At 37.1% G+C, this 25647-nt stretch overlaps 1 protein-coding gene across 6 annotated transcripts in view; it reads right to left on the reverse strand.

Moving 5' to 3' along the window:
- Positions 1-25647, reverse strand: part of TCAIM (T cell activation inhibitor, mitochondrial) — an 81660-nt gene that overhangs the window by 15218 nt on the left and 40795 nt on the right. For 5 of the 6 annotated variants that reach the window (XM_036996261.2, XM_017680648.3, XM_017680666.3 and 2 more), the window contains 3 exons: positions 24745-24880; positions 20602-20755; positions 17096-17348 (listed from right to left, as the gene is read on the reverse strand). In XM_036996261.2, the coding sequence (XP_036852156.2) occupies positions 17096-17348; positions 20602-20755; positions 24745-24880 (543 nt within the window). The remainder of the gene's footprint in view (positions 1-17095; positions 17349-20601; positions 20756-24744; positions 24881-25647) is intronic. The other variant, XM_073232451.1, reaches the window with a different exon arrangement.

Here is a 25647-nt window from a genome sequence, read left to right on the forward strand (position 1 = left end):
GAGTGTGATCTAAATAAACTCTGGGGATTAGCTAATAGTATCGTTATCAAATGTTAATTTCCCTATTTTTTACAATTATTCTATAGTTGTATAAGAGGTCTGTATTTCAGAAAACACAACCTACACATTTAGAGGTAAAGGCTGCAATTTACTCTGAAATGGTTCAGAAAAAAAATGTGTCCATGTATAGAGAAAATGATAACACAAATGTGGTAAAATGTTAACATTTGGGGAACCTGCATGGAGGGAATGTAATTCTTAGTATTATTCTTGCAAATCTCCTGTAACTCTGAAGCATCACTATTGCCTGAATTTGCCATAAAATCATTTAATTTCTTAGTTTATGATCAGTCACTTATAAAATTTGAACCCTCCATTATTTTTTCTTTTGGTATCATTGATATACAATTACATGAGCTACATTGTGATTACTAGATTCACCCCATTATCAAGTCCCCCCCACATACCCCATTACAGTCACTGTCCATCAGTGTAGTAAGATGCTATAGAATCACTACTTGTCTTCTCTGTGTTGTACAGCCTTCCCTGTGCCCCCCCCACATTATGTGTGCTAATCGTAATGCCCCTTATTCCCGTTCACCCTCCCTTCCCACCCATCCTCCCCAGTCCCTTTCCCTTTGGTAACTGTTAGTCCATTCTTGGGTTCTGTGATTCTGCTGCTGCTTTGTTCCTTCAGTTTTTACTTTGTTCTTATACTCCACAGATGATTGAAATCATTTGGTACTTGTCTTACTCCGCCTGGCTTATTTCACTGAGCATAATACCCTCTAGCTCCATCCATGTTGTTGCAAATGGTAGGATTTGTTTCTTTCTTATGGCTGAGTAGTATTCCATTGTGTATATGTACCACATCTTCTTTATCCATTCATCTCCTGATGGACACTTAGGTTGCTTCCATTTCTTGGCTATTGTAAATAGTGTTGCGATAAACATAGGGGTGCATATGTCTTTTTCAAGCTGGGCTCTTGCATTCTTAGGGTAAATTCCTAGGAGTGGAATTCCTGGGTCAAATGGTATTTCTATTTTTTAAATTTTATTTTGGTATCATTAATCTACAATTACATGAAGAACATTATGTTTACTAGGCTCCCCCCTTCACCAAGTCCCCCCCAGAAACCCCATTACACTCACTAGCCATCAGCATAGTAAGATACTATAGAATCACTACTTGTCTTCTCTGTGTTGCACAGCCCTCCTGGTATTTCTATTCTGAGCTTTTTGAGGAACCTCCATACTTCTTTCCACTATGGTTGAACTAGTTTACATTCCCACCAGCAGTGTAGGAGGATTCCCCTTTCTCCGCATCCTCACCAACATTTGTTGTTTGTCTTTTGGATGTTGGCCATCGTAACTGGCATGAGGTGATACCTCACTGTGTTTTTAATTTGCATTTCCCTGATAATTAGCAATGTGGAGCATCTTTTCATGTGCCTGTTGGCCATCTGAATTTCTTCTTTGAAGAATTATCTGTTCATATGCTCTGCCCATTTTTTAAGAGGGTTATTTGCTTTTTGGGTGTTGAAGAATATGAGTTCTTTATATATTCAGGATATTAACTCCTTGTCAGTTATGTCATTTACAAATATATTCTCCCATACTGTAGGATGCCTTTTTGTTCTGCTGATAGTGTCCTTTACTGTACAGAAGCTTCTTAGCATGATGGAGTCCCATTTGTTCATTTTTGATTTTGTTTCCCTTGCCCAAGGAGATGTGTTCAGGAAAAAGTTGCTCGTGTTTATGTATAAGAGATTTTTGCCAATGTTTTCTTCTAGGAGTTTTATGGTTTCATGACTTACATTCAAGTGTTTGATCCATTTTGAATTTACTTTTGTGTATGGAGTTAGACAATAATCCAGTTTTCTTCTCTTACATGTAGTTATCCAGTTTTCCCAACACCAGTTGTTGAAGAGGCTGTCATTTCCCCATTGTATATCCATAGCTCCTTTATTGTATATTAATTGACCATATATGCTTGGGTTTATATCTGGGCTCTCTATTCTATTTCACTGGTCTATGAGTCTGTTCTTATACCAATACCATATTGTCTTGATTACTGTGGCTTTGTAGTAGAGCTTGAAGTCAGGCAGCGTAATTCCCTCTGCTTTATTTTTTCTTCTCAGGATTGCTTTGGTTATTCGGGCTCTTTTGTGGTTCCATATGAATTTTAGAACTATTTGCTCTAGATCGTTGAAGAATGCTATTGGTATTTTGATAGGAATTGCATTGAATCTATAGATTGCTTTAGGCAGGATGGCCATTTTGACAATATTAATTCTTCCTAGCCAAGAGCATGGGATGTGTTTCTATTTATTGGTTTCTTCTTTAATTTCTCTCATGAATGTCTTGTAGTTTTCAGAATATAGGGCTTTCACTTCCTTGGTTAGGTTTATTTCTAGGTATTTTATTCTTTTTGATGCAACTGTGCATGGAATTGTTTTCCTGATTTCTCTTTCTGCTAGTTCATAATTAGTGCATAGGAATGCAACAGATTTCTGTGTATTAATTTTGCATCCCAAAAACCCTTTATTTTTAATAGGGAGAAGTCCACTCAATAGTATTGAGATAAAGTAAACAAAGTATCTTATATTTATTCTTTTGGAAACCATACTGTTTATACATTATTAGTCAAGAACTTGAATGTAAAATTTCTTATATATAAAAATTTATAAAAAATGAAATTATCTAAATAAATAGTACTTAGTAATCACCAATTATTTTTAAAAAGAGGGGTGATAATTTTTCCAGCAGTTTTACTGAAATGTGGTATACATACCATACAATTCACCTGTTTTTAGTATGTTCAAAGAATAATGCAACTACCACCACAGTTGCAGGACACTCATCATGCTGAAGAGGAAGTATGCACACACTGGTAGTCACTCCAATCCTCCCTTGCAGCCCGAAGCAACTGCTGATCTATGTCTTGTTCCTACCAATTTGCTTATTCTGGACATGTCACATAAATGGAATCAGGCAGTATACAGTCTGTTGTGTCTGGCTTCTTGCCCTTAGCATACTATTTTCAAAGTTCATCCATGCTGTAGCATGGATCAGTACTTTTTGTTTTTATGGCCAAATACTATTCCTCTTTGTGAATATACTACACTTTATCCATTCATCAGTTGATGGATATCTGGATGATTTCTATTTTCTGGCCATTATGAATAATAGTGCTATGAACATTTTGTGAAGACATCTGTTTTTCCCTACACCTTTGTGAATACTGGTTATTCTCTTTGATTTGAACACCGTTGGGTTAGATGTGGAAACTCACGGGGGTTATTTGTTTACCAGACATTGCCTTGGTTTAAAAAATTATTTCATTATAGCTATAACAATAAATATATTGTATGTATTATTGTAAGATCCAGGCAAAGGGAAAGGAACCTGGTAATGGAAAGAAGCCAAAGGAAACTAGTGTAAAAAATGAATTGCAGAGATATATGCATAGGGTCTAAAGGTGGACTGAAAATTTTAGATTTTGATTAAATTCCTAAGGTCATAATGTCTTTGAGATAAAAATATTTCAGTAACTCGAGAAGTTCAGTTTTTCATAGGTTGAAGAGGATGAAAAGGACAGCCATGATCCAAACTGCAGTAAAGTTAAAATGGCATAAATTTCAAACTCCTAGGCCTCAAACTGCATGGAACAAGGTATGACATTTATACACCAGCAGCTTTCAAACTTCTTTGATGGCAGCCCATGGTAAGAAATATTTTAAATGGTGACTCAGGACAGACAGACAGACACACGTTTATACGTATCTAAAACATATTTTGAAAAACAAAATTTACTGACAATATATATTTTAAAAATTTTAAAAAGGAAAGAAGCAAAGCAAAACAATTTTGCTGATCCCATATCACTAAGCTGCGTTATGACTTACAATTTGGAAAACACTGACTTAGCCTATAAGCAAGGAGAGGAGTAAATTAATGGATGATATGAATTAAATGGTGACTATAAAATACCTGTTCTCTATAGTTTCAATGCTGTAGTTGTCCAACAAAATTTTGTGGACACTAAGATTGACTCAGAACTTAAATAGTGAAAATAAGATATAACTGAGCAAAATTCAAAGAGAAAAAAAAGGAAGTCTGACATTTACTGGTATCTTAGTAGCTAACAGAGTAGCATCTCAAGGGTCTTTCTATATATATATTTTTTAATTTTTTAATTTTTATATCATTAATGTACAATTACTTGAACATTATGGCTACCATCCCATTAACAAGTCCCCCCCACATACCTCATTACGGTCAACTGTCCATCAGTGTAGTAAGATGCTATAGAATCACTACTTCTCTTCTCTGTATATACTGCCTTTCCCATGACCCCTGCCTCCCTACCTTATGTGTGCTACTCCTAATGTCAAATATTCCCCCTTATCTCTCCCTTCCCACCCACCCTCCCTAGTCCCGGTTCCTTTGGTAACTGTTAGTCCATTCTTGGGTTCTGTGAGTCTGCTGCTGTTTTGTTCCTTCAGTTTTTGCTTTGTTGTTATACTCCATCAATAGGTGAAATCATTTGATACTTGTCTTTCTCTGTCCCGCTTATTTCACTGAGAATAATACCCTCTAGCTCCTTTCATGTTGTTGCAAATGGTAGGATTTGTCTTCTTATGGCTGAATAATATTCCATTGTGTATATGTACCACATCTTCTTTATCTATTCATCTACTGATGGACACTTAGGTTGCTTCCATTTGTTGGCTATTGAAAATAGTGCTGCGATAAACACAGGAGTGCATATGTCTTTTCAAACTGCACTGCTTTATTCTTAAGGTAAATTCTTAAGAGTGGAATTCCTGGGTCAAATGGTATTTCTATTTTTAGTTTTTTGAGGAACTTCCATACTACTTTCAACAATGGTTGAACTAGTTTACATTCCCACCAGCGGTGTAGGAGGGTTCTCCTTTCTCCACATCCTCAGCAACATTTGTTGTTGTTTGTCTTTTGGATGGTGGCCATCCTAACTGGTGTGAGGTGATATCTCCTTGTGGTTTTAATTTGCATTTCTCTGATGATTAGTGATGTGGAGCATCTTTTCATGTTGCCTGTTGGCCATCTGAATTTCTTCTTTGGAGAAGTGCCTGTTCAGCTCCTCTGCCCTTTTTTTAACTGGATTATTTGCATTTTGTTTGTTGAGGTGTGTGAGCTCTTTATATAATTTGGATGTCAACCCCTTATCAGATGTCATTTATGAATATATTCTCCCATATATGTCTTTTTGTTCTACTGATGGAATCCTTTGCTGTACAAAATCTTTTTAGTTTGACACAGTCCCACTTGTTCATTTTTGCTTTTGTTTCCCTTGCCAGAGGAGATATGTTCATGAAGAAGTTGCTCGTGTTTATATGTCCAAGAGATTTCTACCTGTTTTTCTCTAAGAGTTTTATGGTTTCATGACTTACATTCAGGTCTTTGATCCATTCTGAGTCTACTATTGTGTATGGGGTTAGACAATAATCTAGTTTCATTCTCTTACATGTAGCTGTCTAGTTTTGCCAACAACAACTGTTGAAGGGGCTGTCATTTCCCCATTGTATATTCATGGGTCCTTTATCGTATATTAATTGATGATATATGTTTGAGTTTATATCTGGACTCTCTATTCTGTTCCACTGTCTGTAGGTCTGTTCTTGTGCCAGTACCAAATTGTCTTGATTACTGTGGCTTTGTAGTAGAGCTTGAAGTTGGGAAGCGAGATCCCCCCTGCTTTATTCTTCCTTCTCAGGATTGCTTTGGCTTTTCGGGTCTTTTGTGGTTCCGTATGAATTTTAAAACTATTTGTTCCAGTTTGTTGAAGAATGCTGTTGGTGTTTTGATAGGCATTGCACTGAATCTGAAGACTGCTTTAGGCAGGATGGCCATTTTGATTCTTCCTAGCCAAGAGCATGGGATAAATTTCCATTTGTTAGTGTCCTCTTTAATTTCTCTTAAGAGTGTCCCATAGTTTTCAGGGTATAGGTCTTCCACTTCCTTGGTTAGGTTTATACCTAAGTATTTTATTCTTTTTGAAGCACTTGAGAATGGAATTGTTTTCCTGATTTTTCTTTCTGCTAGTTCATCATTAGTGTATAGGAATGCCACAGATTTCTGTGTATTAAAATTGAATCGCACAACTCTGCTGAACTCAGATATTAGATCTAGTAGTTTTTGAGTGGATTCTTTAGGGTTTTCTATGTGCAATATCATGCCATCTGCAAACAGGGACAGTTTGACTTCTTCCTTGCCAATCAAGATGCTGTTTATTTCTTTGTATTGTCTGATTCCCGTGGCTAGGACATCCAGAACCATGTTGAATAAAAGCTGGGAGAGTGGGCAACCTTGTCTTGTTCCTGATCTTAAAGGAAAAGCTTTCAGCTTTTCACTGTTATGTATAATGTTGGCTGTAGGTTTGTCATATATGGCCTTTATTATGTTGAGGTACTTGCCCTCTATACTCATTTTGTTGAGGGATTTTATCATGAATGGATGTTGAATTTTGTTGAATGCTTTTCCAGTATCTATGGAGATGATCATGTGGTTTTTGTCTGTCTTTTGTTGATGTAGTGGATGCTGTTGATGGATTTTTGAATGTTGTACCATCCTTGCATCCCTGGGATGAATCCCACTTGATCATAATGGATGAGGTTTTTGATGTATTTTTGAATTTGGTTTGCTAATATTTTGTTGAGTATTTTTTCATCTTTGTTCATCAGAGATATTGGTCTGTAATTTTCTTTTTTTGTGGTGCCTTTGCCTGGTTTTGGTAATAGAGTCATTTGGCCTCATAGAATGAGTTTGGGAGTATTCCCTCCTCTTCTACTTTTTGGAAAACTTTAAGGAGGATGGGTATTAGGTCTTCACTAAATGTTTGATAAAATTCAGCAGTGAAACCATCTGGTCCAGGAGTTTTGTTCTAATGTAGTTTTGTGATTACCAATTCAATTTCTTTCCTGGTAATTGGTCTAGTTAGATTTTCTGTTTCTTTCTGGGTCAGCCTAAGAAGGTTGTATTATTCTAGAAAGTTGTCCATTTCTTCTAGGTTATCCAGTTTGTTACATATAATTTTCATAGTATTCTCTCATAATTCTATTTCTGTGGTGTTTGTAGTGATTTTTCCTTTCTCGTTTCTGATTAGTAGACTCTCTTTTTTTCTTAGTAAGTCTGGCTAGGAATTTATCTATTTTGTTTATTTTCTCAAAGAACCAGCTTCTGCTTTCATTGATTCTTTCTATTCTTTTATTCTTCTCAATTTTATTTATTTCTGCTTTAATCTTTATTGTGTCCCTCCTTCTACTGACATTTGGCCTCATTTGTCCTTCTTTTTCTAGTTTCACTAATTGTGAGTATAGACTGTTCACTTGGGATTGTTCTTCTTTCCTGAGGTACACCTGTATTACAATACATTTCCCTCTTAGCACGGCCTTCGCTATGTCCCACAGATTTTGTGGTGGTGAATCATTGTCATTTGTCTCCATATATTGCTTGATTTGTTTTAATTTGGTCATCGATCCATTGATTATTTAGGAGCATGTTATTAAGCCTCCATGTGTTTGTGGGCTTTTTCATTTTCTTTGAATAATTTATTACTAGTTTCATTCCTTTGTGGTCTGAGAAGCTGGTTGGTACAATTTCAATCTTTTTGAATTTACTGATGTTCTTTTTGTGGCCTAGTATATGATCCATTCTTGAAAATGTTCCATGTGCACTTCAGAAAAATGTGTATCCTGTTGCTTTTTGATGGAGTGTTCTATAGATGTCCGTTAGGTCCATGTGTTCTAATACATTTTTCAGTGCCTCTGTCTCTTTACTTATTTTCTGTCTGGTTGATTTGTCCTTTGGAGTGAGTGGTGTGTTGAAGTCTCCCAAATGAATGCATTGCCTTCATTTCCTCCTTTAATTCTGTTAGTAGTTGTTTCACATATGTAGGTGATCCTGTGTTGGGTGCATAGATATTTATAACAGTTATATCCTCTTGTTGGACTGACCCCTTTATCATTATGTAATGTCCTTCTTTATCTCTTGTTACTTTCTTTATTTTAAAGTCTAACCCCTCTGATACAATTACTGCAACACCTGCTTTTTTCTCCCTATTGTTTGCATGAAATATCTTTTTCCATTCCTTGACTTTTAGTCTGTGCATGTCTTTGGGTTTGAGGTGAGTCTCTTGTAAGCAGCGTATTGATGTGTCCTGCTTTTTTCTCCCTGATAGTTGCATGGTATATCTTTTTCCATTCCTTTAAAGTCTGTGTATGTCTTTGGGTTTGAAGTGAGTCTCTTGTAGGCAGCATATAGATGGATCTTGTTTTGTAATCCATTCAGTGACTCTATGTCTTTTGATTGGTGCATTCACTTTTAGGGCGATTATCAATAGGTATGTACTTATTGCCATTGCAGGCTTTAGATTCATGGTTACCAAAGGTTCAAGGGTAATTCCCTTAGTATCTAACAGTCTAATTGAACTCAATTTGTGTGCTATTACAAACACAACCTAAAGTTTTTTTTTTCCCTCCTCCTCCTCCATTCTTTGTATGTTATGAATCATATTCTGTACTCTTTGTCTATATCTTGGGTAACATCTGTTTACCCTTAGGAATACTTCCATCTATAGGAGTCCCTTCAAAATGCAGTGTAGAGGTGGTTTGTGGGAGATAAATTCTCTCAAATTTTTCTTATCTGAAAATTGTTTAATCCCTCCTTCAAATTTAAATGATAACTGTTCCAGGTATTCTTGGTTCAAGGTCCTTCTGCTTAATTGAATTAAATGTATCTTGCCATTCTCTTCTGGCCTGTAAGGTTTCTGTTGAGAAGTTTGATGATAGCCTGATGGGTTTCCCTTTGTATGTGATCTTATTTCTCTCGCTGCTTTTAAAAGTCTGTCTTTATCCTTGACCTTTGCCATTTTAGTTGTTTTATGTCTTCATGTTGTCTTCCTTGGGTCCCTTGTGTTGGGAGACCTGTGTACCTCCATGGCTTGAGAGACTATTTCCTTCCTCAAATTGGGGAAGTTTTCAGCAGTTACCTCAATGACACTTTCTATCCCTTTCTCTCTCTCTTCTCCTTCTGGTATCCCTATAATACGAATATTGTTCCATTTGGATTCATCACACAGTTCTCTCAATATTGTTTCATTCTATGAGATTCCTTTTTCTCTTTGTGCCTCAGCTTCTTTGTATTTCTGTCCTCTGATATCTATTCCACTTACCGTCTCTTCTACGACATCTAATCTGCTTTTAAGTCCCTCCATTATATGTTTCATTTCAGATATGGAATTTTTTAATGATTGAATCTCTGACTTAAATTAGTTCCTAATTTCTTGAATATTTTTCTGTACCTCCATAAGCATGTTTGATTTTTATTTTGAACTCTCTTTCAGACAGATTGGTGAGTTCAGTTTCATTTGAACCTTTTCTGCGGTTTGTGAGATTCTGGTCTGAACCATGTTCTGTTGACATTTCATATTTCTGTGTGGTGCCCTCTAGTGCCCAGAATCTACAGTCTCTGAAGCTGCTCAGCTCCTAGTGTGAGGTTGGGGGTCGTAGGGGAGCAGCACTGGTGCCTGGGGGGAGGAAAGAGCTGTTTCCTGATTCCCGTCTGCAGTGCCTGTCTCGAGTGTCAGAGCCAGTGGGCCGAGCACACAGGTGTAAGCCTCTGTGCTGTGCGTCTCTAGCTGTTGTAGGCGGGGCCTCCCTCTTGCTGGCCTGACGCCTGCGCAGTGACTGCAGGTTTGCGAACAGGTGCTGGCAGGCCAGAAGGAAGGCTCACCAGCCTGCGTGTCACAGTGGGGTGCCTCAGAGCTGAGCAGGCAGCAAGGGGGATGGGGCACCTGAAGCTCCTCAATGTCCCAACCAGTTGGGCAGAGTGTGTTCAGACAACTTTGTCCAGCTCTCCCCTCCCCCGTGCAGCAAGCTCCATGCAAAACCCACCTCTTTAGCAGCCCTCTCGCTGCTAGGAAGCCTCTCAGACCACCTGCCTTTCCCTTGTCCCAGAGCGGCTGGGTGTGGATTCCCATCTTCCACAAATGGCGGGAATCTCAGTCTCTCAAGCACTCCACCTATCTGAGCTCCCCAACGTCCAGATCACCACACAGTGTAGGCTTATGCTCACAAAGCAGACCTCTAGGGCTGGGTGTTCAGCAGTCCCAGGCTTCCACTCCCTCCAGGCTCCATTTCTCTTCCTCCCGCCGGTGAGCTGGGGTGGGGGAAGGGCTTGGATCCTGCTGGATCAAGGCTTTGGTACGTTACCCTGTTCCGTGAGGTCTGCTCTCTTCGTGAGGTCTGTGTGCAGTCTGGTTCAGCCTTCTTTCTTGTTGTTCTTTTAGGGTTAGTTGTATCAATTAAGTACATTTTCATACTATCTGTGGTTCTGGGAGGAAATCTCCATCTCACCTTTCACATCACCATCTTGAATAGCGATCAGCAAGATCTGTCTATATGCTGCCTACAAGAGACTCATTTTAAACCCCAAGACATACACAGACTGAAAGTAAAGGGATGGAAAAGATATTTCATGCAAGTATAGTGAGGGAAAAGCAGAAGTTGCAGTACTTGTATCAGACAAAATAGACTTGAAAACAGAAAGTAACAAGAGACAAAGAAGGATATTACATAATGATAAAGGGGTCAGTCCAACAAGAGGATATAACTGTTATAAATATCTATGCACCCAACACAGGATCACCTACATATGTGAAACAACTACTAACAGAATTAAAGGAGGAAATAGAAGGCAATGCATTCATTTGGGAGACTTCAACACACCACTCACTCCAAAGGACAGATCAACCAGATAGAAAATAAGTAAAGAGACAGAGGCACTGAAAAACGTATTAGAACACATGGACCTAACGGACATCTATAGAACACTCCATCAAAAAGCAACAGGATGCACATGTTTCTGAAGTGCACGTGGAACATTTTCAAGAATGGATCATATACTAGGCCACAAAAAGAACATCAGTAAATTTAAAAAGATTGAAATTGTACCAACCAGCTTCTCAGACCACAAAGGAATGAAACTAGTAATAAATTACTGAAAGAAAATGAAAAAGCCCACAAATACATGGAGGCTTAATAACATGTTCCTAAATAATCAATGGATCAATGACCAAATAAAAACAGAAATCAAGCAATATATGGAGACAAATGACAACAATGATTCACCACCACAAAATCTGTGGGACATAGCGAAGGCCGTGCTAAGAGGGAAATGTATTGCAATACAGGTGTACCTCAGGAAAGAAGAACAATCCCAAATGAACAGTCTATGCTCACAATTAGTTAAACTAGAAAAAGAAGAACAAGTGAGGCCAAATGTCAGTAGAAGGAGGGACACAATAAAGATTAAAGCAGAAATAAATAAAATTGAGAAGAATAAAAGAATAGAAAGAATCAATGAAAGCAGAAGCTGGTTCTTTGAGAAAATAAACAAAATAGATAAATCCCTAGGCCAGACTTATTAAAAAAAAAAAAGGAGTCTACTAATCAGAAATGAGACAGGAAAAATCACTACAAATACCACAGAAATAGAATTATGAGAGAATACTATGAAAATTATATGTAACAAACTGGATAACCTAGAAGAAATGGACAACTTTCTAGTATAATACAACCTTCCTAGGCTGACCCAGAGAAAAACAGAAATATCTGAGCAGACCAATTACCAACAAAGAAATTGAATTGGTAATCAAAAAACTACCTAAGAACAAAATGCCTGCACCAGATAGTTTCACTGATGAATTTTATCAAATATTTAGTGAAGACCTAATACCCATCCTCCTTAAAGTTTTCCAAAAAGTAGAAGAGGAGGGAATACTCTCAAACTCATTCTATGAGGCCAACATCACTCTAGTACCAAAACCAGGCAAAGACACCACAAAAAAGAAAATTACAGACCAATATCTCTGATGAACATAGATGGAAAAATACTCAACAAAATAGCAGCAAACAGAGTTCAAAAATACATCAAAAGATCATACGCCATGATCAAGTGGGATTCATCACAGGGATGCAAGGATGGTACAACATTCGAAAATCCATCAACATCATCCAACACATCAACAAAAAGAAAGACAAAAACCACATGATAATCTCCATAGATGCTGAAAAAGCATTCAAGAAAGTTCAACATTGATTCATGATAAAAACTCTCAACAAAATGGGTATAGAGGGCAAGTAACTGAACGTAATAAAGGCCATATATGACAAACCCACAGCCAACATTATACTTAATAGCGAGAAGCTGAAAGCTTTTCCTTTAAGATGAGGAACAAGACAAGGATGCCCACTCTCCCAAGTTGTATTCAACATAGTAGTGGAGGTTTTAGCCACGGCAATCAGACAACACAAAGAAATAAAAGGCATCCAGATTGGCAAGGAAGAAGTCAAACTGTCCCTGGTTTGCAGATGACATGATATTGTACATAAAAATCCCTAAGGAATCCAGTCCAAAACAACTGCTACATCTAGTATCTGAATTCATCAAAGTTGCGGGATACAAAATTAATACACAGTAATGTGCTGCATTCTTATATACTAACAATGAGCTAGCAGAAAGAGAAATCTGGAAAGTAATTCCATTCACAGTTGCATCAAAAAGAAGAAAATACTTAGGAATAAACCTAACCAAGGATGTGAAAGACCTATACCCTGAATACTACAGGACATTCTTAAGAGAAATTAAAGAGGACACTAACAAATGGAAATTCATCCCATGTTCTTGGCTAAGAAGTATTAGTATTGTCAAAACGGCCATCCTGCCTAAAGCAATCTACAGATTCAATGCAATCCCTATCAAAATACCTACAGCATTCTTCAATGAACTAGAGAAAATAGTTCTAAAATTCATGTGGAACCACAAAAGACCCTGAATAGCCAAAGCAATCCTGAGAAGAAAGAATAAAGCAGGGGGAATTACGCTCCCTGACTTCAAGCTCTACTACAAAGCCACAGTAATCAAGACAATTTGGTACTGGCACAAGAACAGACCCACAGATCAGTGGAACAGAACAGAGAGTTCAGACATAAACTCAAGTAGATATGGTCAATTAATATATGAAAAAGGAGCCATGGACATACAATGTGGATATGACAGCCTCTTTAACAGCTGTTGTTGGCAAAACTGGACAGGTACATGTAAGAGAATGAAACTGGATTATTGTCTAACCCCATACACAAAAGTAGACTCAAAATGGATCTAAAACCTGAATGTAAGTCATGAAACCATAAAACTCTTAGAAAAAAACACAGGCAAAAATCTCTTGGATATAAACATGAGCAACTTCTTCATGAACATATCTCCCCAGGCAAGGGAAACAAAAGCAAAAGTGAACAAGTGGGACTATATCAAATGAAAAAGCTTCTGTACAGCAAAGGACAGCATTAGTAGAACAAAAAGACATCCTACAGTACAGGAGAATATATTCATAAATGAAATCTGATAAGGGGTTGACATCCAAATTATATAAAGAGCTCCCACACCTCAACAAAGAAAAAGCAAATAAGCCAATTAAAACTGGGGAGATGAGCTGAACAGGCACTTCTCCAAAGAAGAAATTCAGATGGCCAACAGGCACATGAAAAGATGCTCCACATTGGTAATCATCAGAGAAATGCAAATTAAAACCACAAGGAGATATCACCTCACACCAGTTAGGATGGCCTCCATTCAAAGGACAAACAACAACAAATGTTGGCGAGGATGTGGAGAAAGGAGAACCCTCCTACACTGCTGGTGAGAATGTAAACTAGTTCAACCATTGTGGAGAGCAGTATGGAGGTTACTCTAAAAACTTAGAATAGAAATACCATTTGACACAGGAATTCCACTCCTAGGAATTTACCTTAAGAATGCAGGAGCCCAGCTTGAAAAAGACATATGCACCCCCATATTTATCACAGCACTATTTAGAATAGCCAAGAAATGGAAGTAACCTAAGAGTCCATCAGTAGAGGAATGAATAAGAAGGTGTGGTACATATACACAATGGAATATTATTCAGCCATATGAAAAAAACAAATCCTACCATTTGCAACAACATGGATGGAGCTTGAGGGTATTATGCTCAGTGAAATGAGCCAGGTGGAGAAAGAAAAGTATCTAATGATTTCAATCATCTGTGGAGTATAAAAACAAAGCAAAACTGAAGGAACAAAAGTGCAGCACACTCACAGAAGCCAAGAATGGACTAACAGTTACCAAAGGGAAAGGGACTGGGGAGGGTGGGTGGGAAGGGAGGGTGAAGGGGGGAAAAAGGTGCATTATAATTAGCACACAAAATGTAGCGGGGGGTGGGAGGTCGGACATGGGAAATGCAGTATATATAGAGCAGACAAGGAATAATTCTATAGCATCTTACTACGCTGATGGACAGTGACTGTAATGGCATATGTGGGGAGGAGTTGCTAATAGGGGGAGTCTAGTTACCATAATGTTCAAGTAATTGTGCATTAAGTATATATAAAAAAAAGATACCAATAAAAAAATTTACACAGCATATCCTAAAATGTAGATTGAAATGTAATTATCAGATATAATATAAAAATGGACTAAGTGGAGTTTCATGAGCTGATAATTCTTCTATTTTGTGTTTTAAAAAACATAACTGATTTATTTTCAAGGTTCTGTGTTTATAGCACCATTGTAAGGCCTCACTTTTCCAAAAAAAAGCAAAACCCTAATTATTAAAAATTAAAATTCCACATTAAATAATACTGCCATTATATTTTCTGTTTTTAACATTATGACCTGAAATCTTAGAAATACCTTATTTCAAGAATAAAGTTTGATAAGGTGAATGCAATTTATATATCAGGTCATCAGTTTGACATACATTTGTAGACCTATCTTATATTTTCCTTTTGGACTAAGATAATTCAGCATGTGCTCCTTATGATTCCCCAATTCAGTGTTGTAAAAATACTGAATCTGTGCAGTAGATACTAGACATAGAGATGATTAAAACATGTCCCTTACTCTTAAAAACTCACTACCTAGTATATTGTAAGAAAACCTGCTTTTATTAAAGACTGAAATACAAATAAAGAAATTATAAATTCTCAGCTTGGACAAGGACCCAGTTGAATACCACTTATCTTACTGAACTGGCTTTTCACAGCATCTGTCTGTTTTCATTGGTTTGCCGGCTGGCTACCTCTGAGTTCTGGGTTCTTGGAACAGTCTTTTCATGGCTGCACATTTAATGCCAGACCAAAATTGTACCCTTTGACACAGTCAGCTCAGCCACAGGCTAACTGATTCTCTGAATTTCTTTAATGTGTATTCTTAAACCCTTTAGGTTGACTCAAGATACAACAACTCTCAGTTTTGCTTTTTTGCCTTGAGTTATCCAATCCCACTTTTTTTTTTTTGCACCCATTAGGCCAGGAATTCCCATACTGTTGTTCACTTGGACACAGTGTAATATCCTCTTCAAGGCGTAAGCAGAAGTTTCATGGGATCAATCTCAGTGGCAGCAAAGCTGGGTACCTCTCTTCTAGTTCATGCTCATAGCAATCTACTTAACTCATGTTGTAGCCTCAAACGTGTAATTTACCTTTAATTCACCCCTTGAGTTTTTCTGCAGCAATTTTAAAAATCATGAATTTCTATCCCATCATGACTTCTTTATTTTTATTGCCCTTAGTTCTTACTGTCTTGTTACTTCTGGCCTATCATTAAATTATGATTCCCATAGCCACATTTCCATCTCAGTTTTGTTTACAGAAGAGAATCTGAACAATTAAAATCTATATATTTAGGTAAGTGATGGGCCCATTGGTTAAACCTAGGGACATATGACGTAGACTGCCACTGCAGATACACACACAGAAACACACACGCCTTCAGATACTTGTCTCCCTTTCTGTACTGGACTTGGCTACCTTCTGTCTCTTCAGCCTCCTTTGGGATCTAGCTAGATAACAAGGGGAGGAATTCCTGAGTTAGTATAGATAATCCACAAAGCAAATGCTCTGCCAGTGGATAATCCAGGATGATTTACCTGGAAGTAATGAGGGACAATCTTCTGGTAAACCAGACTCTTTAGATTCAGCCACAGGACTGGCTATGGCTGGCTTGATGGAGCCCAAAAATGACTGACTAAGAAAACATTAATCGTGACTTTACAAGTAAGACAAATGATAGAGAAATATTTTGAACATGGTTTTTATAATTAAAAATTATTCTTTCTCATTCGTTCACCATGTAAGAACTTGTTCGTTATGCTTCAGAAGATTGGAGACTAGATGAATGATTACTAGAGAATTAGGCTTGAGATGGATTAATGATTGTGCATTGAGCATTGACTCCCCTATACAGAATTTTATTGTTGTTAACAACCATTTGATCAATAAATATGAGAGATGCCCTCTCAAAAAAAAGGAAAAAAAAATTTATTCTTTCTCAATCTATTCTAGGTGATAGTGATATAATTGACATACAACATTATATTGTTTCAGGTATACAACATGATTTGATATTTAAATACTGCAAAATGATCACAAAAGTAAGTCTAGTTAACATCTATCACCATACAGTTATTTTTTTTGTGATAACTTTTAAGATCTACTGTCAGCAACTTTCAAATATCCAGTAATTATTAAGTATACACCCATGCTTATATCCCCATAACTTATTTATTGTATAGGTGAGAGTTTATACTTTTTAAACCCCCCAGGTGATATTTTCAAATGTTGGTTATATGTATTTTTATTATGTGTGTATTATTTCACTAAAGTACATTACTACTACTGAACTATCTGAAGAAATTAGAAATGCTTAACACATGAAGAAGCTTAAATTTTAAAAATAGTTTTAGGTACATCTTTTTATCACATACCAGGGGTAACCTGAAGAGTAGAATTTTAAAAACTTAAAGCAAAACAGTCTTCTGCTTGTGTTTGGTATCAAAAGACCAAAAATTAAATACAGTTGGAAGTATTCTGGCAACTTTAAGAAACATGAAATACCTTTTTCATAATGATTACTAGATGAATTATATCGATAGGATCAGTTTTTCTGGAAAATTAGACTTAGATTTTATACATGAATTACAAATAAGTTTAGTTAAATAAAAACTTTTACATACGTTAGGGATGTTTCCATTCTTGACACTTGTTCAAAGTCTTCGTCAGGGTCCTTGAATCCAGTAAAGGAATAGTAAGACTTGTCCCATTTGATGGGCCTGTCAGACATCCTTTTAGCATCCTTGAGAGTCTGGGAATGCACACTTGTATTCAAGCTTTGGATGTGTTCAATAGATAAACTGCAGGCGTTGAGAATATATAATACTGTGCTTAGCAGATCTCTGGTGTGCAAAGTAAATTTGACTGCTCGAAATCCTAGAGAATATAAATCCCCCAAACAATTAATACAGATGAGTATTTGCTTTTATTTAAAAATTTTTTTCATACATTTATAAAATCAAAATCTTTTAAGACATTCCATTACTGATTAAAATTCACCCTATTGGCAAATCACCTGTAAATAGAAAACTATTTCCCTCTTCCAAAACTATGTCACACTATCTTTATCTTCATGAAACCTCTAATTGTCAGGTCCCTTCTCCAGTTTGGCACCAGTGACCAAACCCAATTCACATTCCAGTCCAAGAAGGGGATTCAGGATATTTTCAAAGCTGCCAATAATTCTGGTCTCTATAGTCTAAGAGATGGAAAAGCTCTCCTATGAGCAAGTGTCCACCAAAGATAGTTTCCAGCACTAAGATGGAGCAACAGGAAGGGAGAGGGTGAGGCCGCATGGAGACAGTGGTGTGCATGAGGAGAAGGGCCAGACAATCTAGGCCCAGTGGTGGGAGAAACCCATCTTGAATATTCTCTGTGAAACGAAGAGCCTGTCCTCACCTCACACTTGCACACCCAACTATCTAGTAACTTGTATTTTTGGAATTGATTTAAAATTCCTTCCCTAATAGTTTAAACACTAGTGCTTCACACTCTGATTTTGATACTAGGTAGTCATTGGGCTAAGAACAATAATCTAACTTGTTAAGTCATCAATAGGAAATCCACTGTTTTTTTTTTTTCTTTACTGGGTATTAGGCATGGTTCTAGCTGAATTTACACAACTTCTCAGTCAACACTCCCACCAGCTGTGCCATTATCATCCCTCTTCTCAAATGTGAAGAAACACAGGCAGGAAGGATGCAACCAGGGCTTAAATGTGAGGTGACACCAAGCAAGTATTTTCTCCACATGCCCTCCCTTCTTTTTAAAAAAGTTTTAGTTGGTCTTGAAAATTACGCAAGTATTATATCAGTATGTCCTCAATGTGAAGTTAGAGAGATATCTATTAAAAATAAAAGTCTCCTGTTGACAGGCATACAACCTCACATCCTTTTGATTTCTAAGAGCTCTTTACATACTAAGATGATCTTTTTGTCATATATGCTGATTTTTCTCCCTTTTCCAATTCATTTTTTTCTATGATCAAGTTTTGTTTAATGAATAGTTCAAAGTTAACCATTAACTGAAAGTGGAGGATTTTTGTTTTTACTCAGCCATAGCTGACTACAGCTACTTGTTTTAGCACTAACTTACAGAAGACTTAGTAAATCTTTAACTTGTTTTAAAATTTACCATAATATAGTTTACTTCCTCATAGACCACAAAAAATACGTAGGGCTGAAGAAATGATTTAGACCTTTAATTTCAGCAATGAAAATCACGAATGAATTTTCTACCTTACTACGACTGTAATAATCATTGAAAAGATGAATAGATTTCTAGTGTTCTAAAAATAAAAACTTACAAAAACCACAGTTGATGTTAATTTTATAACCAGACAGAAAGATTAAAATCCTAAAAATATTTTCAATCTTTGTCAGAGTGATAATCTTTGTCATAAAGTCAAAAGAGAAAAATGATTAATAATATTTTTAAAGAAAGTTTTTAAGTTTCCCTCTATTTGTTCCTTCCCTATCAAAGAAATTTGGTTTGTTCTTTAACTCCATGTAAACTCAATATTTAAGACAAATCCAGTTGATGGGTGGTAGCAGACGCAGCAGTTGTAGCTGTAGAAATGAGCTTGAGTCTCTCAAACACATAAAAATAAAAATTGACTGGTGATAATATTTTTAAGAATTATAAAGGATGTAATTTGCCTTTTTAAGTTTCATCTGTCGTGGGGAAATCATGAAACCTAAGTAGATCACTATGTGTAAGTATAATGTTTTTTCAATTTCTGGCCTAATCTGTACCCTGAGCAACAGCAACATGCATCTATTAAAAAATATTTATGAATATTTGGTCTTTCACAAGCAAACAGTGTATCTGTTTCTTAGGAGACTCTCATGACTAAGAACAGAACATTCATAATGATTATTTACACTTTCAAATAAAATCGTGTCGTTTTAGAGTAACAAACACATTTGTTATTACTATTGTTATTTACAGCATTCTTCAGTAGAGCTGGTCCTTCACAATAGGACTATGAGTTGACTTTTTGTCTCTGACTAAGGAAACAGGGTCTATTTTTAATAAAACTTCAAATCAGAGGTAGATGGAGAAACTGCCAAGGAAAGAAAATTATGATTCCTGATCTCCCATATTTAATCAAAGGAGAGCAAAAGATAGGGGGAAATATATCATCACCTGCTGACCACTGGAGAGACTGGGCGGGAAACCCTCTCCAGCAGAAAGACCCTGTCGCACGTGTTAGATTCAGTCCCTGCTCCTCCCGCCCGAGGACCTGAGAGCCTTGTGGGCAGTGGTATGAGAGGGCTCGTCTTCGATGCCAGTGCTTCAGGGACCCACACACAGCATGTCACCCTCTTTCATTTTGATAATGAAGAACAGGAAGTTAAGGCCCCATGCTAGGCACTGGCGGAGCCAGAAACAGATTCTAGGTCTCAAAAGACCATCAAACTGAGTTTTAAAATAGTTTGTCTCAAAAATTATAGTGTATTTTCCAATTGTTTAAACCTTAACTCACAGAAAGCTCTTAGTAAATCTTTAAATTCTTTCAAAGTTCATTTTAAAAATTAAGTTATTTACTAAAGGTTCACCAAAAGGATGCATATTTAGGGAAATGATGGACACATTTGTTCTTAATTTTAAGTATTTCTGGATCATGGCTAAAATGGTAACACAGGACCGGAAAGAAAGATGTATATTAAGACTGATTAGATTTTAGAAACTGCTTAAGGCTGGAGGTTAAAAGATCTAGGTTCAAGACCCGTATTCTCTCATCATGGTCCTGGAAAAATCAGTGGATATGACCAGGTTACACCTGGGCAAACACTACTTACTTCACACAGTGCTTTGAAGACTATATAAAAGAATAGAAGAATATAATGAAAAGTTTTACATATATGTTTAATACTTAAAACAGTACTGAAATAGGAAGTAGGCAAATAGGAACACTTCAGTTTTATGGATAAAAAGCTTAAACAAAAAAATTGGTTTGTTAAAACACATGAAGCAGGAATGGAATCTAATTCTAGCAAAACAATCAATTTAATGATATTATTTTTCTACAATCAAGGCTTCAATCCAAACATATTCTGGCAATGTCAGACTGAATGAATACATTTAACATGAAGCTTGCAAGGGATACTCTACAAATAAAACATACCAGAAGTGCTAAAGGGTTCCTGGCCATCAGAGGAATTCTGGTCTGTTTCTCTTACATAAAATGTGAGGTGAGTTGGTTTCAAAGACTTGAAGCCTGCTTTCTGGAGGTTTTCTAAGTAGACACTTAATCTCTTAAGAGAATTTTCATTGACTTCCTAGAAAAAAATATTAAGGGCATTTACACACAAAATAGAACAAGGAAACAACAGAAATTATATCCTAGCCTTTAACATTATTGAGGGTATTAAATAGTTTAGTATTAAAAAATGTTGGGATTTCATAGCTCTTTGGTAAAGGTAAAATTGGGCACTGGCAGAGTAACAGAGTACTTGCAACTGGCAGAGTACTTGCAACATGTAACAGAATGAAGTCCTATGGCTGAGATGCAAATATAAATGTAACCGTATAAATACTGGAAGATGACATAGCTGAATTCCTTTATAACTCTGGTATGCAAAAAGCCTAACAATGACTAAATATCTCAAAGTAATACATGATTAATGAATCCAATTACATAAAAAATAAAAACATATTAAAAACCACACCCACACCCACAATAAGCAGTCTACAGACAAATAAGCAATTGGGAGAAAACACTTTCAAGTTATTTCATAGCAAAGGGCTAATTTCTTTCCATATAAAGGGCTCTTGATGCCCATCCAGGGGAGATGGGCTGAATTATGGTATTTTCATTCAATGGAATACTGTACAACCAAAAAGAAAAAAAGAGAAAGAATGTGGTGTAGAAGCTAGCTGGGAACTGACATGGAGCGATTTCCAGGATTAAGTGAACAAAGCAATGCCCTTATGTGAAGGAACAGATCTACAGAATGGCACAGATACTCACGGTGCACAGATACTCAGATCCCTTAGACACATTGTCATCTCAGCTTAGAACAACTTATTTTTGTTAATTTATTATAATATGCTGTTTATAGCCAGGAGAGTCTAATGAATAGCAGAGGTATATTTCCTGCTAGTACTAAATTTAGTAGCAGGTATAAATCCTCGTCATTATTTTTTGATTTTTTTATTTATCAAGAAGAAACAGGCAGAACAACTCAGACACTAATAATGGTATCTGCAGGAAGTTAACAGGAATGGGGTAATGGAAATACAAATGTGAGTGAGACTTCTAAGAAAACTTTGTACTTAGTTTCACAGATTTTTGAAACCTATGATTACTTTACATACTTTATAACTTAACCAAAAATTAAGATGAGTAAAAACAGTAACTGTGCTTCAATTTGAGATCCTGGCCTGATGGGATGAATAGGCAGGACCTTATGTCTGTCTCCCTTGACGAGGGGCCAGTGTGTCCTGTGGTAGTGCAAAGAAGACTGGAACGAATGTGAGGGGACAAGAAGGGTGAATGGCCTTCGTGGAGCCTGCATTTTAGTGAGGCAAGAAAAATGAACCATAAGTCCAGTAAAAGAGTAAACAGGGTACCTGGAAAGGGAAGAACACAAGAACAGAAAACGTACTGCAGAATAAGGGGCATAGGGAATGGCAGGCAGGAAGGTGGTGGTGGCATTTTTCAATAGGGCAATCAGGGAGAGCCTCACTCTAAAGGTGACACACATGAGAAAGCAAAGGACAAGCCATCTTTAAGAGACTGAGCCTGGACATCAAGGCTTGGGTGGGCTTCCTGGGGATATCTGGGGGAAGGATGATGGAGCAGAGGGAGCAGCTAGTGCTAAGGCTTGGTATAGAGCAGGCACTGAAATAGGCAAGCTTAGGGAGTAAATAGAAATACATTGCACTAGAACAATTATGTTCCAGGCATACTATGTTGAGGGTTCCGGAGACTGCTCTCAGGTTTGATGATTTGCTAGGATTTACAGAACTCAGAAAAGCTATTAAACTCATGGTTATGGTTTATTACAGCAAAAGCATGCTGATTAAAGTCAGCAAAGGGAAAAGGCATGTAGAGAGGCATCCAGGAGAGCCCAGACACAGGTTCTAGGTCCTTACCCAGTGGAATTGTACAGACAGTGCTTAATTCCCAGCAACTCTGTGTGACAGTGCATGAAAGAGTTGCCAACTGAGGGAGCGCACCCAAGCCTTGGTGTCCAGGGTTTTTATTGGGGCTCAGTCACATAGCCACGCAGCACACATATGATTAACCTTAGCAACTAAGTCTCCAGTGCCCCCAGAGGGCCTCAGACATATGGAAGCAGGCATGTACCATAAATCATACTGTTAGCATAAACCATTTGGCTTGGCCCAAGGCTTCAGACATAGAAAAACATTCTTATCAGGCATGATATTCTAAGGGCTCAGAGCTCATCTCCCAGGAGGCAGTCGAGGGCCAGTATAGAAGCCAGGCATTTCTTTGGTAGGTGCAGAGCTTAAGCAACCCAAGCCTGCTGAGTTCACCTTTTATAGAACATAGAAGTTTTAATAAAAAAAAGATACACTAGTAGAGGAGGGAAAATATTTACCTACCACTAGGCTTAATTTTTCCACATGTGTTGGGTTAAAAACTTTAGGTCATTAACATCCTCAAATAAGTGATATTTTTCTGGTGATTCATTTTGCTAATTATTTAGAAACGCTCTGACTTTGAATAGCCAAGATACATCAACTATCATAATCAGAGCATTTTTCTAGATCAAAGAAGCAAAATTGATTTTTTCCCCACTGGTAAGTAGAAAAAGTAAAATAATAATGTTCTAATTTTCAAGAGCTCTAAAATCCTTTCCATGTTAAACCCCTACCAATGCTAAGGAACCAATGGAGTGACTCCAGAGCATCAGCTTTGTGATGTATTATCCGATGTTAAAAAATACTGACCTTCCTCACTTCCTAAGTTTATCTTAAGTTATTTTTCATACCCATTTGCCTTCCTTGAGCATATATTAGCTGGCATTGTAGGGAATTAATCCAGCAGCAGGCAACATAAGGGAAAAGCTTTGGGGGCATTGAAAAAACTTCCTGTATCATCCTTAAAAAAGGACTTATCATAGTAATAAAGGTCTTACATTTTCTCTCCAACTCTCAATCTTACTCTAAAAATTGATTCAGAAAACATGATTACTAACACTGTAAAGACTTTACACAATAGCTTTTTTGCCTGCATAAAAACTGACAGCTTTCATGGGAAGGAATATCCTAGTTCCATCTATCTTTGTGAATCTCCTTTACTACTCATACTGAATACCTCTGACACTTCTGGTCTCCAGATGTGTGGGGATTTCCCCCCACAATGATCAGTTCTCTGTGACAGCAGCTGGGTGTCCTACAATTTAACTCAATTCTGATAATACCTACCAGGAGAGAATGTCAGATCATACAGGTAAAGGGCTCAGTCCCACAAGACTGCTCCCCCCGCCCACCCCACATACACAGTTCAGACACCAGTTGCAGGCCCAGGCTCTTATCTGTGCTTCTGAACAACTGGCTATAGATTGGAGGCGCCAAAGACCACCTCCTTGGGTCCTACTCATTTGCCAGAGGGAACTCAGGGAAACATTAACCTACATTTACTAGTTTATTAAAGGATATGATAAAGGGTACTATGAACAGCCAGATGAGGAGACAAACAGGTCAAGGTCTGGCAGGGTCCTGAGTACAGGAGCTTCTTTCCCTGTGGAGTTGGGGTGCATCACCCTCCCAAGGTGTGGATGAGCTCACCCTGGGAGCTCTCCGAACCCTGGACTATTGGGATTTGATGGCAGCTTCACCACGTATGCAAAGTCAGCCATTAATCCCACTTCCAGCACCACCTTTCTCTATGGAGGATGAAGGTGGAGCTGAAGCTTCCACACTTATAATCAAGGCTTGCTCTTTCAGGTGATTGTCCCCCATCCAGGAGCCACGCAGGGGCCCACACAGAGCCTTTTCATTAGAACAAAAAGATGCACCTCATGCTCTTATCACTTAAGAATTTACAAGGGTTTTAGGTGCTTATGCCAGGCACTGGGGCAGAGACCAATACATATATTTCTATTCTCTCATATTTCATCATAAACAATAATTATATTTTCAATTCCAACATCTGTATTTCAAATTGGTTCAAAACACTGACCGTATCACCATGACCAGACAATCCAAATTTATAGAGCTCTGTATTGTATTGTGCCAAAGGTAAATAACTAAACAGAATGTAGACTAAAGGTTAAAAAAGTAAATAAATGTTTACCCTTTCTCTGGGGTGCTGTCCAAAGAAATCTGGATGTACTGCAAAATAGAATGGCCTCAAAGCATTGACTGCTTCAGCTCCTGATAAAGCTCTTGAGTAGAGAAACCAGTACGGAAATATCTTCTCTAGACATAACCTTTTAAAAAGATGCGGATTTATTATTCACCAAAGCACAGTCATACACACAGATCTCCAATGCATAAAGTGACAGTAACATTAAAATTATTATGTATGGAAAATACCTTAAAAACAAGACAGAAACCAAAACTTTTTGTTTTTCTGAAATCTACAAAAGTTTTAACAAGCAAACTTCCACTTAAAAGATATTAAGTCATGGGGGTATAATGTATGGCATTATAGTCAATAATACTGGTGACAGGTGGTAACTAGATTTATTCTGGAGATCATTTTATAATGCATCAAAATATTGAATCACTATGCTGTATACCTGAAATGAATAGGATATGTCAATTTTACTTCTATTAAAAAAATAATACATTAAAAAAAAGTTTTAACCAGCAGTGAGTGCCAAGTGGTTTCTAAAAACACTGGTTATAAATTCCTGACACATCAGAAAATAATATTAAGTAATAATAAAATTTCCCCCTCAAAGGCCTACTGTTAACTGGCTTCACTGAAAATAATGGCAATTTTCTATCTCACTGAAAAAATGGCAACTTTTGTCTTTAGATAAAAAAGTCCTTGATCTTTTCTTTATAGTGAAAAATATTTTGAGAATTATAATGCTTAAAAAAAATACAAGATGTCTCTTAATTCATTTCCTTATTACTAGCATGATAAAATTATTCTAGTTGGCTAACTTGACACTCTCATTATTAAATTTTGGGATAACTCACCTGACAGTGTATTTTTTTAAAGTACAGTTCTAAATCCAAATGAAAT

The sequence above is a fragment of the Manis javanica genome, chromosome 3 (assembly GCF_040802235.1).
Source record: "Manis javanica isolate MJ-LG chromosome 3, MJ_LKY, whole genome shotgun sequence".
Lineage (NCBI taxonomy): Eukaryota > Metazoa > Chordata > Mammalia > Pholidota > Manidae > Manis > Manis javanica.